Source organism: Bufo bufo, chromosome 11 (genome assembly GCF_905171765.1).
Source record: "Bufo bufo chromosome 11, aBufBuf1.1, whole genome shotgun sequence".
Classification (NCBI taxonomy): Eukaryota; Metazoa; Chordata; class Amphibia; order Anura; family Bufonidae; genus Bufo; species Bufo bufo.
Genome location: NC_053399.1, coordinates 90,620,148 through 90,639,466, shown reverse-complemented (window position 1 = coordinate 90,639,466; position 19,319 = coordinate 90,620,148). Strand labels below are relative to the sequence as shown.

Below are 19,319 nucleotides of genomic sequence, written 5' to 3'. Positions count from 1 at the left end.
CATCCATGCCAGATTTTCTGTGTTACTCCTTTTTCAGCATGCCTGTTAGTATATACATTTTTATCATTTTCTATGTCTTGTATGCTATGAGGAAGGGCTTGTATGCCCAAAACGTGTAAGCGATAGTGGTTTTAATATCTTTCTACTATGTTCTGAGTTAATAAAGGAATTTGTTTTTATTTGGGTGCCAGATCTATCCACATTCTTCCTGCATTGTTCCGGGTTGCCAGCCCAGATTGCGTGCACCATACCTGCATGGAGGTGAGCTGATCAAAAATTATTTTTTATTGAATATACCACAGGTGGGCTCCAATCAATATGTAGAAACATCTTAAAGACGATCAAGAAAAATGTGTGGCCCCCTGAGCTAAATTTCAAGAGTCATAGCAAAGGGTCTCAATACTTATGTCCATGCCAAATTGTAGGTTTTCCTTTTAATACATTTGTAAAAATTTGTAAAATTCTGTTTTCACATTCTTATTTTGGGGTACTGAGTGCAAATTCATGGGGGAAAACTTGATCATCTTTTATTTTATCACAAGGCCACAATATAGTAAAATGTAAAAAGATTTAAGGATCTGAAGACTTTCAGAATGCATTGTATATGAAAAGCCAGTTAATAACCTTCTTTGTAGTATTACCACATTAACTTGGTGTAATTTATTAACTGTAACCTTTGTTCTTTTATTCAGGTTTCTGTATATTCCTATGGAGAATTCCAACCAGACACTTCCTAATTGGTTCTTTCTGCTTGGAATATCTACTGTCCCTCACCTTCAGGTTACAGGGTTCCTTTTATTCTTGGTGATGTATATGATCACAATAGCAGGAAACTGTCTTTTTCTTATTACAGTGAGGATCAGCCCAATGTTACACACCCCTATGTACTTCTTCCTCAGTAATCTTTCTTTAATTGACATTGGTTTCTCCTCCACTGTAGTTCCTGTAATCCTCAGAAATACTCTTTCCACAGACAAAAGTATTTCAGTGGGGGGTTGTGTTTTCCAGATGTTCTGCTTTTTAGTATTTGCGGCAGCAGAATGTGTTCTACTTGCCGTCATGGCTTACGATAGGTTTCTGGCCATCTGTAGACCACTGCATTACAGCAGTATTATGAACATGCGGTTTTACATCATTTTAGGATTAATACCATGGATGGTTGGTATTGTTAACTCTTCTATACAAGTGAGCATCACCTGGAGACTTCCCTTCTGTGGGACTCATCATGTCAACCATTTGATTTGTGAAGTACCCCCTTTTTTACGAATTTCCTGTACAGATCCTTGGCTGAATGAGATAGCCATGTATGTTGCAGCCGGGACCATTATTTTATTTTCCTTTCTCTTGACATTGATTTCCTATGTTTATATAATCTCCACCATTGTAAGAATCCGTTCCTCACATGGAAAACAGGCAGTTTTTTCTACATGTACCTCCCACCTCACTGTTGTCACCCTCTATTATGGAACTCTCATGTCCATCTATCTTCAGCCTCCATCTTCTCACTCTCTGGAAATAGACAACACTCTATCTGTTCTCTATACAGTGGTCACTCCGATGTTGAATCCCATCATCTACAGTATAAGAAATAAGGAAGTAAAAAGCTGTATAATGAATAGAATATCAAAAATCGAGCAAATTTGTCTAAAAATAATTTGATGTAAGTTATAGTAGATAAAGTTACTGAAACTATAATTAAGCAGATGAGATTTATGGTATGCCAGAGCTTTGATGGTATGCCAGAGGTCATATTCTAAATTGGTTTTATTGCCCAACTTTATTTAAGTCCTACTATTACAAATACACTGAAATCAATATGGAGTTTTAAAAAAAATAATAATAATTTGGGACATTTTACTAAGCATTCTGTATTAAGAATTATATATTGTTATAAGGGAAAATAATAAAGATCGGGTCCCCATCCCGATCATCTCCTAGCAACCATGCGTGAAAATCGCACCTCATCCGCACTTGCTTGCGGATGCTTGGGATTTTCATGCAGCCCCATTAACTTCTATGGGGCCTGCGTTGCATGAAAAAAAAGCAATATAGAGCTTGCTGTGATTTTCACACAATGCACAAGTGATGCGTGAAAATCACCGCTCATGTACACAGCCCCATTGAAGTGAATGGGTCCAGATTCAGTGCGGGTGCAATGCGTTCACCTCACGCATTGCACCCACGCAGAATTCTCGCCCGTGTGAAAGGGGCCTTAGGTGTTTCTCAAGAATTAAAGGGAAATTGAGATGAAATATCAAAATTTCACTGTTTTGGAAGATTTTCCATTTTAATAATTTTTTTTTCTGTAACACATCAAGGGTTAACAGCCAAACAAAACTCAATATCTATTATCCTGATTCTGCAGTTTACAGAAACACCCCGCATGTGGTGGTAAACTGATGTAAGGGCACCCGGCAGGGCACAGAAGAAAAGAAGCGCTGCATGGTTTTTGGAAGGCAGATTTTGCTGGACTGATTTTTAGACAACCTTTTGAAGCCCCCCGATGCACCCCTACAGTAGAAACTACCAAAATTGACCCATTTTGCAAACTACGGGATAAGTTTACAGTTTTATTGATATTTTGTGGTACATATGATTTTTGATCACTTTTTGTGAGGCAAGGTAACTAAAAAATGGCTGTTCTGGCACAGTTTTTATTTTTTATTTTACAATGTTCATCTGACAGGTTAGATCATGTGCTTCTTTTATAGAGCAGGTTCTTACGGAAGCGACAATATCAAATATGTCTGCTTTTTTTATTTATTTCACTTTAACACAATAAAAGCATTTATGAAACAAAAAAAATTATGTTTTAGTGTCTCTATATTCTGAGAGTCATAGTTTTTAAATTTTTTGGCCAATTGTCTTTCGTAGGGGCTCACTTTTTGCGGGCATAAGCCATTTTTGTTTGCTTGGCACTGCACTTTTTGTGATGTAAGGTGACAAAAAATGGCTTTTTTGGCACAGTTTTTATTTATTTTGTTTTTACGGTGTTTATCTAATAGGGTAGATTATGTGATACAGTCCTGATCAAAAGTTTAAAACCACTTGAAAAATGGCAAAAAAACATGTTAAGATCCAGCCATGCTAAATAAGGTTCCAAGTAGAGCTTCAACATGCAACAAGAAGAAATGGGAGTGAGACAAAACATTTTTTGAACATTCAATTTAATGAAAACAACGAATAAACTGAAACAGGCTGTTTTTCAGCTGATCAAAAGTTTAGGACCACACCTCCAAAAAAAAAATAAACCCCCCAAAACAGAAATCCAACTTCCAAACATGAACTCAGTAATGAGTAGCTCCGCAGTTATTGTTGATCACTTCAAAAATTCGTTTCGGCATGCTTGATGTAAGCGTTTCCATGAGGTGAGTAGGAACATTTCTCCAAGTGGTGAAGACGGCCGCACGAAGGCCATCTACTGTCTGGAACTTTTGTCCATTTTTGTAAACTTCCCTTGCCATCCATCCCCAAAGGTTCTCAATTGGATTTAGATCAGGGGAACACGCAGGATGGGTCAAAAGAGTGATGTTATTCTCCTGGAAGAAGTCCCTTGTCCTGCGGGCATTGTGTACTGAAGCGTTGTCCTGTTTAAAAAACCAGTCGTTACCACACAGACGAGGGCCCTCAGTCATGAGGAATGCTCTCTGCAACATCTGGACATAGCCAGCGGCCGTTTGATGCCCTTGCACTTCCTGAAGCTCTATTGTTCCACTGAAGGAAAAAGCACCCCAGACCATTATGGCGCCCCCTCCACTGTGGCGCGTAGAAAACATCTCAGGTGGGATCTGCTTGTTATGCCAGTAACGTTGGAAACCATCAGGACCATCAAGGTAAATTTTTTTCTCATCAGAGAATAAAACTTTCTTCCACCTTTGAATGTCCCATGTTTGGTGCTCTCTTGCAAAGTCCAAACGAGCAGTTCTGTGGCGTTCAAGGAGACGAGGTCTTTGAAGACGTTTTTTGTTTTTGAAACCCTTAAGTCTCAGATGCCGTCTGATGGGTATGGGGCTGCAGTCAGCACCAGTAAGGGCCTTAATTTGGGTCGAGGATCGTCCAGTGTCTTGACGGACAGCCAATTGGATCCTCCGGCTCAGTGCTGGTGAAATTTTTTGGGGTCTTCCACTTGACTTTTTTGTTCCATAACCCTCAGGATCATTTAAGAAATTCCAAATGACTGTCTTACTGCGTCCCACCTCAGCAGTGATGGCGCGCTGTGAGAGACCCTGCTTATGCAGTTCAACAACCCGACCACGTTCAAAAAGGGAGAGTTTTTTTGCCTTTGCCATCACAACGTGTGACTACCTGACAGAAAATGACAATAAATCCACATCTTTGCACAGATTTGGCCTTTTAAAGGCATGTGGTCCTAAAATTTGGATCAGCTAAAAAACAGCCTGTTTCAGTTTAATTGTTATTTTCAAAAAATGTTTTGTCTCACTCCCATTTCTTCTTGTTGCATGTTGAAGCTCTACTTGGAATCTTGTTAAGATCCAACAATGTAAAATATGATTTTTTTGCCAATTTTTAAGTGATCTTAAACTTTTGATCAGGACTGTATATTTATAGAGCCCCTTTAATAGCATGATGTATTTAAAGAACCTTCCATTGTGAGAAGGTACCTGAGCAATTTCGTAGGTGCTGCTCATACTCAACCTGCCTGTCCTCCACTATGATTTTGTCTCTTCACTGGGTGTTCTGCATCAGTGTCTATGACCCCCATAGGGCAGCTGTCAATCACACAGAGACTACTCCAGAAGATAGCAGCCTGGTGGTTGTCCTGCAGCCAAGTCCAGATCCCTGTAGAGGAGTTAAAGAGTGACAACTTTGGGATTGCCACAGGGCCAGACTGGCCCACAAAGTACCAAAGGATCCTTTGGTGGGCCCAAGCTCTGACAATAATGGACCTCTAATAAAAGGGCCCTTAACTTCCTGTATACACAGAGGGTGGGCCCAAGGGACTTCAGTCAGACACTGGATTGCCAGGATAATGCTCTTAGGTTTAGCCCAAAGTCATACCAGTTGGTTGACACAGTGGTTCTCATTCAATGGTATATATATACCGATATATGATGGCATTATCCTATAAGTGGAATACTTTTGAAAGGTGTACTCATTTTCTCCATTACCAGCAGCAATACAGCTAAAAATCCTTGTGATGCTCTACTTGACAAATGTATCCCAGGAATCCCAAGACCTGGTTGATCCATTATTTATTTCAATCCATTGCTTATGCTTGGAAAAAAGACAAATTTCTCTGAGGTGAAGAGCTTCCTCTCATGGTACAGGGTTAGCTTACAGTATTCTTGAGCAACAATGTGGACTGGTTTGAGCGGATCTGGTCTCCTTGGAGGGCATATAGTAGTCACATTCTTTTGATACACCTTCTATTCATCTTACAAATAGAAGTTTGACCAACCAACTGCCTCATCCATCCATATCAACAAATTTCCCTTGACTACTCTCTTGGGAACCGTTCGTCTTCTTTACTTATCGGAAGCCTATACAGACATTACTCCAAAAATGGTTAATATTTAGAAATGACTACTTTTTTTTTCAAATTCTCTTGAATTCTTTTTAGCATGATGAAAACAGATAAAATAAAATAATGAAATGTCGGGAGACTTCTAATTAACATAATCAATTCTCCAACCATTCATTTACACAAACAATTTGTTTGTGATACTAGATATATATAGCACAGTAACAGTAGTGTGTATTTATTCTATGATCCACTACATAAAGGAGAAGATAGGAATAGTATAGCAAAAAAAATAAAAGTTAAGCCCTGTGAAGAAGAAAAAAATAGTAAAAATTTTCAAGAATGTTATTCTTAAAATTTTATTACATTTATTGACATAAAATGGGCACGTGCTTGGTGGACTATATAATAACCTGAAGATCTTAAGGTAGGTAAAAGCTAAAATTGTTAAAGGGTATGGTATGATACAGGGGTTATAAAATTTGAAAAGAAATGTCATGAAAGTGTCCGTTTTTTTATTTAATTACCGTATGTCACATGAAACTATAATTTGGACCCTTAAGTACATATTAAATTAACATCATAAAGCCTACCTCCAGTAATACAACAATTTTCCATTAAGAAATAGTACAGGTGACTATAAAAACGTTGTAATATATTTCATTAAAGAAAAATAATTTTGTCTGCTTTGCTCTTTCCTGCTTTTAAGGCCTAATGCACGCAGCCATATTTTCAGTCCACATTTAATCTGCATTTTTTGTGGATCAGATGCTATTGCAGATCCAATCATTTCAAAAAAGCCACAAAAGATGCAGACAGCACACCATGTGCTTTCCAAATCCGTATGTCTGTTTCGCGGCACCACCAAAAAATAGAACATATCCTATTCTTGTCTGTTTCGTGGATAAGGATCAGCATTTGTAACATAGTGCCGGATCTGTGGAAGACTTTCATGAAGGATGTACATGGTCAGTATCCATGTTTTCCAAATCAGCAATTTGCAGACTGCAAAACAGATATGGTCATGTGCATGAGGCCCAACACTGAGAGATGGGAGGAAGAAGTTGCTAGATGAGAGACATACTGTACAAACTGCAGTTTGTTAGCTCTGCTACACTTAACACTTTTGACCTACTATATAAAGTAAGATGAGGCTCTACCACTGTTCAGAGTGAGGTAATTAATCACTTCCTAGATGGCAGCAGCCTCCTCATTCCTTTTCCTCAATACATATACTTTTCTTGGTGACGCTAAAGACAGAGATACTAGAGATAACAGGCTGAAGGAAAAATAACCCAACAAGAAGCCAAGGACAAAGCATAATTCTATGATAAGATATATTACAAAGTTTCTTATAATCACCTGTACTATCATTTCTGAAAACTTGATTATACCCGTAGGTACACTTTAATAATGTAGCTTTTTTGACATAAGAAAAACAATAATAAACATTTTTGCTCTGCAATTGTTGGGGTATCAGTTTTTCAATCAGTATAACCAGTTGTGGGGCCTTTTTTTTGGCCAGTTTGACGGTGTAAAATGAGTGTGCTTCTTCTAGGCGCTAACATTTTATTTTGGATCCACTCCTGTTTTTTTTGGCATTAGCAATACTGATGGATTACTGACCAAATGCTTACTGACTAAAGGTGGATGCTCAACAGACAGGATCCGTTTTTTGGGGGTTATTGTTCTGACGGATCAGAGGAAGGGCAAAATAATCTGTGACGTCAACACAGACTTACTGCTGACACCCTCTCCACTCTGTCAGGGGGGCTCTATTTCTATAAGCGTTTAATAGAACAGGTTGGGTAGACATCTATGTGGTATCAGCTGATGACGATGTAAAAGGAGTGCGCTTCTTTTTGGCGCTAACATCGACCTGTAAAGTGGAGTTCATACTTGAGCAGGGTGGATTTGATTTAAATCAAAATGATTTAAATCACTAGTCTTCTACATAAAGACAAATTTTTGCTGTTATAACTTAAAATATGCAAGTAGATGAAGATTTTTAGAATAACAACTTTTCATATTAGTTTGATTAGGTTGATTCTGCATTCATAGGTTTTTAGAAGTTAGGATTAAGGTCTTTTTCTCAACTCTGTTCATGTTATAACATTTTTGCTGTGAAGATGAGGCATGTGATCTCTGCTGAGTCAAATTCAGTTTTGAGAACTGCAAAAGTAAACCAAGCATCTGTGATAATATCTTGTAGGCAGAGAAACTGCCCAATAATCTTACGAAAACCTCTGGAAGAGCATGACATTGTGAATAGATTAATGGAATTTATTTACCCAAAAAATTACACTTATAGAAATATAGACTGTGTCGGCAGATAAGAACCATTTGGCCCATCTAGTCTGCCCAATATACTGAATACTATGAACAGCCCCTGGCCCTATCTTATATGAAGGATGGCCTTAAGCCTATCCCATGCTGCTTAAATTCCTTCACTGTATTTGCAGCTACCATTTCTGCAGGAAGGCTATTCCATGCATCCACTACTCTCTCAGTAAAGTAATACTTCCTGATATTACCTTTAAACCTTTGACCCCCTAATTTAAAACTATTTCCTCTTGTAGCAGTTTTTCTTCTTTTAAATATTCTCTCCTCCTTTACCTTGTTGATTCCCTTTATGTATTTAAAAGTTTCTATCATATCCCCTCTGTCTCTTCTTTCTTCCAAGCTATACATGTTAAGGTCCTTTAATCTTTCCTGGTAAGTTTTATCCTGCAATCCATGTACTAGTTTAGTAGCTCTTCTCTGAACTCTCTCCAAAGTATCAATATCCTTCTGGAGATATGGTCTCCAGTACTGCGCACAATACTCCAGATGAGGTCTCACTAGTGCTCTGTAGAGCGGCATGAGCACCTCCCTCTGTCTACTAGTAATGCCTCTCCCTATACACCCCAGCATTCTGCTAGCATCTCCTGCTGCTCTATGACATTGTCTGCCTACCTTTAAGTCTTCTGAAATAATGACCCCTAAATCCCTTTCCTCAGACACTGAGGTTAGGATTGTATCACTGATTGTATATTCTGCTCCTGGGTTTTTACGCCCCAGGTGCATTATCTTGCACTTATCAACATTAAATCTTAGTTGCCAGATTTTTGATTATTCCTCTAGTTTTCCTAAATCCTTTTCCATTTGGTGTATCCTCCAGGAACATCAACCCTGTTACAAATCTTTGTGTCATCAGCAAAAAGACACACCTTACCATCGAGGCCTTCTGCAATTTCACTGATAAAGATATTAAACAATATGGGTCCCAGAACAGATCCCTGAGGTACCCCACTGGTAACAAGACCATGGTCTGAATATACTCCATTGACTACAACCCTCTGTTGTCTGTCCCTCAGCCACTGCCTAATCCATTCAACAATATGGGAGTCCACGTACAGCCTTATTCTACATAACTAAAAAACGAATCCTTATTTCATGATGGAATAACCTTTGGATGGTAATATATTTTTCTAAAAAAATCGTCGAAACAGCTAAATGCATGTTTTGCAATATGTGTCAGTACTAGGATTGATATATTATATTACTCTTTTATTAATATATTTCCAGTTCAGCTCCTATTCCATCCATTCCAGATTTTCTGTGTTACTCCTTTTTCAGCATGCCTGTTAGTATATACATTTTTGTCATTTTCTAGGTCTTGTATGCTATGAAGAAGGGCTTGTATGCCCGAAACGCGTAAGCGAAAGTGGTTTTAATATCTTTCTACTATGTTGTGAGTTAATAAAGGAATTTATATTTACTTGGGTGCTTTCCACGTTTTTCATGCTTTGTTCCAGTTTGCCAGCCCAGATCACCACCATACCTGCATAGAGGTGAGCTGATCCAAATTTCTGTTTTATTGAAAACAAGGAGAAGGACCCGGCTTCGCTCGGGTATATTTAATCTATTTCATTTAATGTTTCTGTGTGTCATTAAAAGATATCGACAGTATCCACAATAACAGTGACCTCCACAGTGGCCTGCACCCTTAACAGTAACATCAACAACACCCTCCCCTTTAACAGTGACCTCCACAGCGGCCGCCCGTTTATTAGTGATCTCCACAGTACTACGTCTCATTAAGGGCTCATGCACACGACAGTATTTTGCGTTCAGTATACTGGACGTTTTTTGAGTTCAGTATGCGGAACATATACTGAACCATTAATTTCAATGGTTCAGCAAAAAATACTGAAGTGTCTCCGTGTGCATTCCGTTTCAGTATTTCCGTACCGTGAAAAGATAGTCCTATTCTTGTCCGCAAATCACGGTGCTTGGCTTCATTCAAGTGAATGGGTCCGCAAAAAAAACGGAACACATACGGAAATGCATCCGTATGTCTTCCGTATCTGTTCCGTTTTTGCTGAATCATCTATTGAAAATGTTATGCCCAGCCCAATTTTTTTCTATGTAATTACTGTATACTGTATATGGCATACGGAAAAACGGAAAGGAAACGGAAACACAACGGAAACAAAAAACGGAACAACGGATCCGTAAAAAACGGACCGCAAAACACTGAAAAAGCCATACTGTCGTGTGCATGAGCCCTAACAATGATTTCCACAATAACTCGCCCCCTTAACAGTGATCTCTACAGATCTCTGTTCCTTTAAAATGTGACCTCCACAACACCCTTCCCCCTTAACAGTGACCTCTAAAGCACCCCACCCCTTAACACTGATCTCCATAGCGGACCGCCCCCTTAACTGTGACCTCCAAAGTTCCCTGTCCCCCTTAATAGAGACCTTCACCGCGCCCGCCCCTTTAACAGAGACCTGAACAGCATCCCGCCTCCTTATCAGTGACCTCCACAGCAGCCCGCCGCTTTAACAGTGACCTCCACAGCGGCCACCCATTTATTAGTGATCTCCACAGCAGCCCGCCGCTTTAACAGTGACCTTGACAGCATCGTGCCCCCTTAACAGTGACCTACACAGCAGCCCGCCCCTTTAACACTGACCTCCACAGCTGCCGCCCCGTTATTAGTGACCTCTACAGTACCCCATTTCAATAACAGTGATTTCCACAACACCCCGTCTCCTTAACAGTGGGCTCTACAGCAATCTGCCCCTTAACACTGACCTCAATAGCGGACCACCCCCTTAACTCTGACCTCCACAGCAGCCTTCCCCTACAGTGGCCAGAGGTCCGGTTTTAGGCAGGACAGTCCAGCTTTCAGACTCCCTGTCCTCTGTCCATCACAGGACCTGGACGGACACAGCGATGTTCTTTTGAACAGCTCACTCTCAGATAGCAGCACTGTGCTGTGTGAGCATGAGCTGCAGGGAGAAGTTGATTTTACCTTAATTTTTCAATCCCCGTCGACTGTTGAGTGGGAGGGGCGTGGCTTAGCGGACCTGGGGGCGGGGTTTTAAGTCCATCTTTTGAGAGTGGCCTGAATGGCCGTCCTACCTGCCCACTGAACTGTGACCTCCACAGCACTCCACTCCCTTAACAGTGTCAACCATAGCGCCCTGCCCCTTTATAGCTGACCTACAGCAGAGAAGAAAAATGGTTGGGTTGTTATGAAAACCTGGAGTAAAACTGTGTGTATGTGGAGATTAAGGGCCTGAGAGCTTCTATTGGCTGATAAGGGACATGTGACCGTGTGTATGGCAGTTTGGATATGAAGAGAAAGACTTAGGCCTCTTTCACACGGGCGTTGCAGGAAAATGTGCGGGTGCGTTGCGGGAACACCCGCGATTTTTCCGCGCGAGTGCAAAACATTGTAATGCGTTTTGCACTCACGTGAGAAAAATCACGCATGTTTGGTACCCAAACCCAAACTTCTTCACAGAAGTTCGGGCTTGGGTTAGGTGTTATGTAGATTTTATTATTTTCCCTTATAACATGGTTATAAGGGAAAATAATAGCATTCTGAATACAGAATGCATAGTAGGTGATCAATTGAGGGTTAAAAAAAAATAAAAAAATTAACTCACCTTCTCCTCTTGTTCGCGTAGCTCCCGGTCTTTTCTTTACTTCTCAAAAGATGAACTATCGGCTAGGACCTGTGGTGACGTCAGATCACATGCTCCAATCACATGGTCCATCACCGCGGTGATGTAGCAGGTGATCTGACGTCACCAAATGTCCTTTAGCCGATAGTTCATCTTTTGAGAAGTAAAGAAGAGACCGGGAGCTACGCGAACAAGAGGAGAAGGTGAGGTAATTTTTATTTTATTTTTTTAACCCTCAATTGATCACTTACTATGCATTCTGTACTCAGAATGCTATTATTTTCCCTTATAACCATGTTATAAGGGTAAATAATACAGTTTATAGACTGTCACCTAGCAACCATGCGTGAAAATCGCACCGCATCCGCACTTGCTTGCGGATGCTTGCGATTTTCACGCAACCCCATTCACTTAAGTGATGCGTGAAAATCACCACTCATCTGAACAGCCCCATAGAAATGAATGGGTCGGTATTCAGTGCGGGTGCAATGCGTTCACCTCACGCATCGCATCCGCGCGGAATACTCGCCCGTGTGAAAGGGGCCTTACAGGCTTGTATTGGCTAATGGAGGTAATTTTTGGAGAATATCTAAGGAGTGGTATGCCCTAGAGAGCTGTGACCCCCCACAAGATTTATTTCCAGGTAGCAAGGGATGTGTATACCAATAGAGATGGCCTTGCGGTTTGCTCGGCGGTCGTTTCGCGGCAAACTTTGCTCGTTCGCAATTCTCCGAACATGCAAACATATGGCGATGTTCGCATGCACTATATTCTTTTGCATTGCGCCGAACTTTGACCAATGACACATCCATCAGGTGGGACAGGACAGCGAATTGAGACGTTTCGGCACATGGACATACCCCCACCCTATCACAGAACCTGATCTGGCAGGGATTTTACATTCTATGTTTTGCCAGTGTAGGGAGAGGTTGCTTTGTGGAGCAGGGACAGACTGTTAGGGGCTCCAAACGCTAGCTAATAGGGCCACAAAAGTCCTTTTAAGCACTAGTATAGGTGTGCTATCGAAAGGTGTGATATACTGAGGAGTGTGATATACTTACAGTGCTGCCCATAATTATTCATACCCCTGGCAAGTTTTGACTTAAAGTTACTTTTATTCAACCAGCAAGTAATTTTTTGATGGGAAATGACATAGGTGTCTCCCAAAAGATAATAAGACGATGTACACGAGGCATTATTGTGGGGGAAAAAAAACATTTCTCAGCTTTTATTTACATTTGAGCAAAAAGTGTCCAGTCCAAAATTATTCCTACCCTTCTCAATAATCAATAGAAAAGCCTTTATTGGCTATTACAGCAATCAAATGTTTTTTATAATTGCAGACCAGCTTTTTGCATGTCTCCACAGGTATTTTTGCCCATTCATCTTTAGCAATGAGCTCCAAATCTTTCAGGTTGGAGGGTCTTCTTGTCATCACCCTGATCTTTAGCTCCCTTTCACAGATTCTCAATTGGATTCAAGTCTGGACTCTGGCTGGGCCACTCCAAAACGTTAATCTTGTTGTCTGCTAACCATTTCTTCACCACTTTTGCTGTGTGTTTTGGGTTATTGTCATGCTGAAATGTCCACTGGTTTCTCTGCAGACTGCCTGATGTTGTCGTTGAGAATCCTCATGTATTGCTCTTTTTTCATGGTGCCGTTTACTGTGATTAGGTTCCCTGGTCCACTGGCTGAAAAACACACCCAAAGCATTAGGTTTCCACCCCCATGTTTGACAGTGGGGATGGTGTTCTTTGGGTTGAAGGCTTCTCCTTTTTTTACACCAAATGAAGGAAACATCATTGTGACCAAACAATTAAAAAAAAATTTCATCTGACCATAACACAGAAGACCAGAAGTCTTCTTCTTTGTCCAGATGAGCTTTTGCAAAGGCCAAGCGAGCTTTTGTGTGCCTTATCTGGAGAAGTGGCGTCCACCTTGGTCTGCATCCGTGGAACCCAGCAGTGTGCAGTGTCCGTTGGATTGTCTGCCTTGAGACATTGCCACCAGCAGAGCCCAGATTCACCAGGATGGCCTTGGTGGTGATCCTTGGATTCTTTTTCACCTCTCTAACTATCCTCCTGGCCAGCACAGGTGTCACTTTTGGCTTCCGACCACGTGCTCTTGTATTTTTTAATAATACTTTGCACTGTAGCCACCGGAACTTGAAAACATTTAGAAATGGCCTTGTAGCCCATTCCTGACTTGTGAGCAGCCACAATGCGCAGCCGCAGGTCCTCACTGAGCTCCTTTGTCTTAGCCATGACTGTCCACAAACCAACTGCAGAGAGCTGCTGTTTTTCGCCTGTTGAGTTGATTAAAACAGCTGTTCCCAATGAATCAGGGTAATTAGCTGCTTTAGAACAGCTTGGACTATTTGGAATGGTATAGAACTTTTGATTTTCCCACAGACTGTGACAGTTTGTGAAGGGTATGAATAATTTTGGACTGGACACTTTTTGCTCAAATGTAAATAAAAGCTGAGAAATGTTTTTTTTTTCCCACAATAATGCCTCTTGTACAGCGTCTTATTATCTTTTGAGAGACACCTATGTCATTTCCCATCAAAAAATTACTTGCTGGTTGAATAAAAGTAACTTTAAGTCAAAATTTGCCAGGGGTATGAATAATTATGGGCAGCACTGTATAATATACTTTCTACATAGAAAGTATATTATAGTGCATTTTTATTGTGCTGTAGTTGTGTGCGGTTCTGCTGCGATACAGCAGCTATATAGAGGGACAAACGCTATTGGAATAACTAATTGCAACTGGTGTGATATACCTGTTGCCCCCCTAAAAACTGATTGAGGGGTGTGATATAGCTATAATATACTTTATAACATAGAAAGTATATAGTGCATTTGTATTGTGCAGCAGTTGTCTGCTGTTCTGCTGCGATACCACAGGTATAAAGAGGGACAAGCGCTATTGGAACAACTAGGTATGTTGCCCCCCAAAAAAATGATTGAGGGGTGCAATATACCTGCCTCCACAAAATACTGATTAAGGGGTTTGATATACCCGCTTCCACAAAATACTGATTGAGGGGTGCGATATACCTGCTTCCACAAAATACTGATTAAGGGGAGCAATATACCTGCTTCCACAAAATACTGATTGAGGGGTGCGATATACCTGCTTCCACAAAATGTTGATTAAGAGGTTCTATATACCTGCCTCCACAAAATACTTATTAAGGGGTTTGATATACCTGCTTTCACCAAATACTGATTGAGGCCTGTGATACACCTGCTTCCACAAAATACTGATTAAGGGGTTTGATATACCAGCTACCATCAAATACTGATTGAGGCCTGCGATACACCTGCTTCAACAAAATATTGATTGAGGGGTGCGATATACCTGCTTCCACAAAATACTGATTGAGGGGTGCGATATACCTGCTTCCACCAAATATTGATTAAGGGGTTCTATATACCTGCTTCCACAAAATACAGATTAAAGGTTTTGATATACCTGCTTCCACAAAATACTGATTAAGGGTTTTTTATATACCTGCTTCCACAAAATATTGATTGAGGGGTGCGATATACCTGCCTCCACAAAATATTGATCAAGGGGTTCTATATACCTGTTTCCACAAAATACTGATTGAGGGGTGCGATATACCTGCCTCCACAAAATACTAATTAAGGGGTTGGATATACCTACTTCCACAAAATACTGATTTAGGGCTGCAATATACCTGTTTCCACAAAATACATATTAAGGGGTTCGATATACCTGTTTCCACCAGTCAATGGAGGGATTCTAATGCTGTTACTTTACATCTTAACGGAATCCATTACGCAATTCTGCTTTTACCAGTAAACGAATCGCAAACTAATTTCATAAGCATCTCATCTCTAGTCTCAATAATTATGTCCATGCCAAATTGTAGTTTTTCCTTTCAATACATTTGTAAAATTCTGTTTTTGCATTCTTATTTTGGGGTACTGAGTGAAAATTCATGGGGGAAAACTACTGAGTGAAAATTCATGGGGGAAAACTTGGTCATCTTTTAGTTTATCACAAGGCCACAATATAGTAAAATGTGAACAAATGAAAGTGCCTGAAGACTTTCAGAATGCATTGTATATGAAAAGCCAGTTAATACCCTTCATTGTAGTATTACCACATTCACTTGGTGTAATTTACTAACTGTAACCTTTGTTTTTCTTCAGGTTTCTGTATATTCCTATGGAGAACTTTAACCAGACACTTCCTAGTCGGTTCTTCCTGCTTGGAATATCTACTGTCCCTCACCTTCAGGTTACAGGGTTCCTTTTATTCTTGGTGATGTATTTGATCACAATGGCAGGAAACTGTCTTCTTCTCATTACAGTAAGGATCAGCCCAATGTTACACACCCCTATGTACTTCTTCCTGAGTAATCTTTCCTTAATTGACATTGGTTTTTCCTCCACAGTAGTTCCTGTAATCCTCAAAAATACTCTTTCCACAGACAAAAGTATTTCAGTGGGGGGTTGTGTTTTTCAGATGTTCTGCTTTTCAGTATTTGGGACAGCAGAATGCGTTTTACTTGCCGTCATGGCTTACGATAGGTTTGTGGCCATCTGTAGACCACTGCATTACAGCAGAATTATGAACATGCGGTTTCACATCATCTTAGCCTTAATACCATGGATGGTTGGTTTTGTTAACTCTTCTATACAAGTGAGCATCACCTGGAGACTTCCCTTCTGCAGGACTCATCATGTCAACCATTTGTTTTGTGAAGTACCCCCTTTCTTACGACTTTCGTGTACAAATCCTTGGCTGAATGAGATAGCCATGTATGTTGCAGCCGGGATCATTGTTTTATTTTCTTTTCTCTTGACATTGATTTCCTATGTTTATATAATCTCCACCATTGTAAGAATCCGTTCCTCACATGGAAGACAGGCAGTTTTTTCTACATGTACCTCCCACCTCACTGTTGTCACCCTGTATTATGGAACCATCATGTCCATCTATCTTCAGCCTCCATCTTCTCAGTTTCTGGAAACAAACAACAATCTATCTGTTCTCTATACGGTGGTCACTCCGATGTTGAATCCCATCATCTACAGCATAAGAAATAAAGAAGTAAAAAACTGTATAATCAATATAAAAAAATCTAGCAAATTTGTCTAAAAACATTTTGATGTAAGTTATAATAGATAAAGTTACTGAAACTTTAATTAATCAGATGAGTTTTATGGTATGCCAGAGGTCATTTTCTAAATGTGTTTTTATTGTCCAACTTTATTTAAGTCCTACTATTACAAATACACTGAAATCAATATGGAGTTTAAAAAATAAAATATCTGGATATATGATGAGGTTAGAATTGTATTCACTTGTGGTCTAAGGTAAACTAAAGTGTTACTCAGCTTCCCTGACTCCAGGTAATTGTTTTGCACTATCTAATCTGGGTGCTCTATCTGACAGAAGGCTGAACATGGTGTTCCCTTCATGCTTTGCCCTGCTCAAGTGAACATCCACACAGTCCCCTCAGTGAGTAGGTAGGTAGGCCTTATCAATAAGGAAGAGGGTCTGGCACTGCTGAGCTTCCCTGACTCTGGAATACAAGATGTACACACTTTTTCTTGCAAAACATAAGTCTGAAAAATATGAATAATACACATTTAAATTTCTTAATATCTGTTTTGTTGTTCAGAAAAGATGACCCTTCAACCTTTTACCCCTTCTACCCCGGGCCAGTTTTCAACCTCCTGCCTAGGCCATTTTTAGAAAATCTGACGTGTCACTTTATGTGGTAATAACTTTGGGATACTTTTACTTAATTAAGCAACTAAGCAATTCTGAGATTGTTTTCTTATGAAACATTGTACTTTACGAATATATTTCACCTTTATTTAGGAAAAAATGCAACATTTATAAAAAAAAGTGGAAAAATCTGCAATTTTTAAAATTTTGATTTCTCTTCTTTAAAAATAGAAAGTGATATCTCATTAAATATTTAGTAATTAACCCATATGTCTACTTTATGTTGGCATCATTTTGTAAATGTCATTTTACCTTTTTGGACATTAAAAGGCTTAGAATTTTAGAAGCAATTACCAGTAAATTTATTTTTTTGAAAATTTCCAAAATCCACTTTTTAAGGATTGTCACAATGTCTTTCTTCTTAACTCTGATTTCATACATCCATATTATAGCCACTATTTTAATTTCCAGTCTTCTCAAGGGAGGCAAAAGGCATTCTCCACATGTGCTTCGCACCTTACTGTTGTCACCCTCTACTATGGGACCATTATGTTCATGTATCTACGACCCCGTTCTGCTTACTTACCAGAAACAGACAAGACAATATCTGTCCTGTATACAGTTGTGACTCCAATGTTGAACCCCTTCATTTACAGCGTAAGAAATAAGGACGTAAAATATACAGTAAAAATGTGTTTGACTAGAAAATGAAGTCTCTAAAAGAATTTAGTGGACATTGTAAAAATCTTAAAGAATTACATATATTATAAGTGTCCATATACGTGAGTTTTTAACCTGGAGTGGACCCTTTTTAAAAAAATCGCTTTTATTAGTTTTATTTAAAAAAGCATAAGTATAGACACCCTATGATAACTGGATATCCAAAACAAATAATAGGACAAGATGTTGCCCAGCTACCACCGTGAATTGGTGAGACAAAAAAAGATAAGTAGATAGATATGTAAGGATTTCCGTGGCATTAATGACCTTTATAGGCTTGGGGTCGGGTAGAGAATAGGGCACATTGATGTGGGCATTCTGGATGGTTCTTTCCCTATACCCGCCCTGAAATAATCCTCTGCCCAGGGATGAACCCTAATGGTGGGATCACCCTGTCCCCGTGCCTATCCTGTCTAGCCCTGTACAGTTTGAATTTATTACAGATGATGTCCGTTAATTTTATATATATATTTTTACCCCGACGCGTTTCCCCACTTCTGGTTCGTCAGGGGGTCGGTTTAAAGGATAACAATTTATAATGATTAACATCAGGATGAAATACAATGAAGTTAGATATAATTACTGTGTCCTGATCGATGCCATGATAGTGCAGTCTGTTATGGAGGAACTGTGGATTCCCCAAAATAGGAATAATCACCTAGGAACAAGATAATATACAAAAGCCTACTGTCAATATTATGGCTACAAAGAAGATATATTCATGTGGATTTCCAAGTAGTGGTGACTTACATGTGGATGTCCCCCTGTTGTTTAGACTGCCGCCTGCCGTATCCGATGGGGCAGTGAGGCATCCCTGTGTAAATAAGTTTATAAGGGACTGTTTAGAAGGCGCCTTTTTCCTTAGGAGCCGCATATCCGGTAAGTGGAACGCACGCTCCCATGGAACGCACGCTCCACTACTTCCGGTAGCTTGGAACGCAGGCCTCGCTTGCTGTCTGCTGAGGCGCAGACGTCACTTCCGGAGTAGGTGCCTTTATCGTCGGGAGCCGCATATCCGGTAAGTGGAACGCACGCTCCCATGGAACGCACGCTCCACTACTTCCGGTAGCTTGGAACGCAGGCCTCGCTTGCTGTCTGCTGAGGCGCAGACGTCACTTCCAGAATAGCGGTGCCAAGGCGCTCCAAATGCTTTTGTGCGGTACATATGTGGTTTAATCCGACTATGACACCTGATCATTCCCCAGTGGTTATTCTATTTAGACACCACTGAGCATATCCAAAGGGCTGGGGTATATATGGTTGTTTATTAAGGTATAATTCCTCTGATACCTTTTTCTGGGCAAATTTAGTATGCCAGGCAAGTTTAATATGCCAGGCAACCCTGTGGAGTTGTTTATACCTAATCCCCAGTCTCCCGGTGTAGTAAAACAGACCCTCTAGTTTGTATAGACAGCAACACATTGACAGGACCATTTTTT

General features: G+C 40.1%; 2 protein-coding genes across 2 annotated transcripts; both read left to right on the top strand.

Moving 5' to 3' along the window:
- Positions 1-1,059: 1,059 nt before the first annotated feature.
- On the top strand, positions 1,060-15,662 carry LOC120981542 (olfactory receptor 1019-like). Its single transcript, XM_040411077.1, has 2 exons — positions 1,060-1,596; positions 15,633-15,662. The coding sequence occupies exons 1-2, from the start codon at positions 1,060-1,062 to the stop codon at positions 15,660-15,662; spliced, it is 567 nt and encodes a 188-aa protein (XP_040267011.1).
- An 85-nt stretch (positions 15,663-15,747) lies between these two features.
- On the top strand, positions 15,748-17,871 carry LOC120981541 (olfactory receptor 469-like). Its single transcript, XM_040411076.1, has 2 exons — positions 15,748-16,095; positions 17,677-17,871. The coding sequence occupies exons 1-2, from the start codon at positions 15,748-15,750 to the stop codon at positions 17,869-17,871; spliced, it is 543 nt and encodes a 180-aa protein (XP_040267010.1).
- Positions 17,872-19,319: the final 1,448 nt, after the last annotated feature.

Bases quoted from the DNA above. Each gene is read 5' to 3' on its own strand.
- LOC120981542 (XM_040411077.1), top strand. From the start codon at position 1,060: ATGGCTTACGATAGGTTTCTGGCCATCTGTAGACCACTGCATTACAGC. The intron at 1,597-15,632 runs GTAAAAAGCTGT...GTTTTTCTTCAG, and splicing joins ACAGTATAAGAAATAAGGAA to GTTTCTGTATATTCCTATGG.
- LOC120981541 (XM_040411076.1), top strand. From the start codon at position 15,748: ATGTATTTGATCACAATGGCAGGAAACTGTCTTCTTCTCATTACAGTA. The intron at 16,096-17,676 runs ATGGTTGGTTTT...TGTGCTTCGCAC, and splicing joins TCTTAGCCTTAATACCATGG to CTTACTGTTGTCACCCTCTA.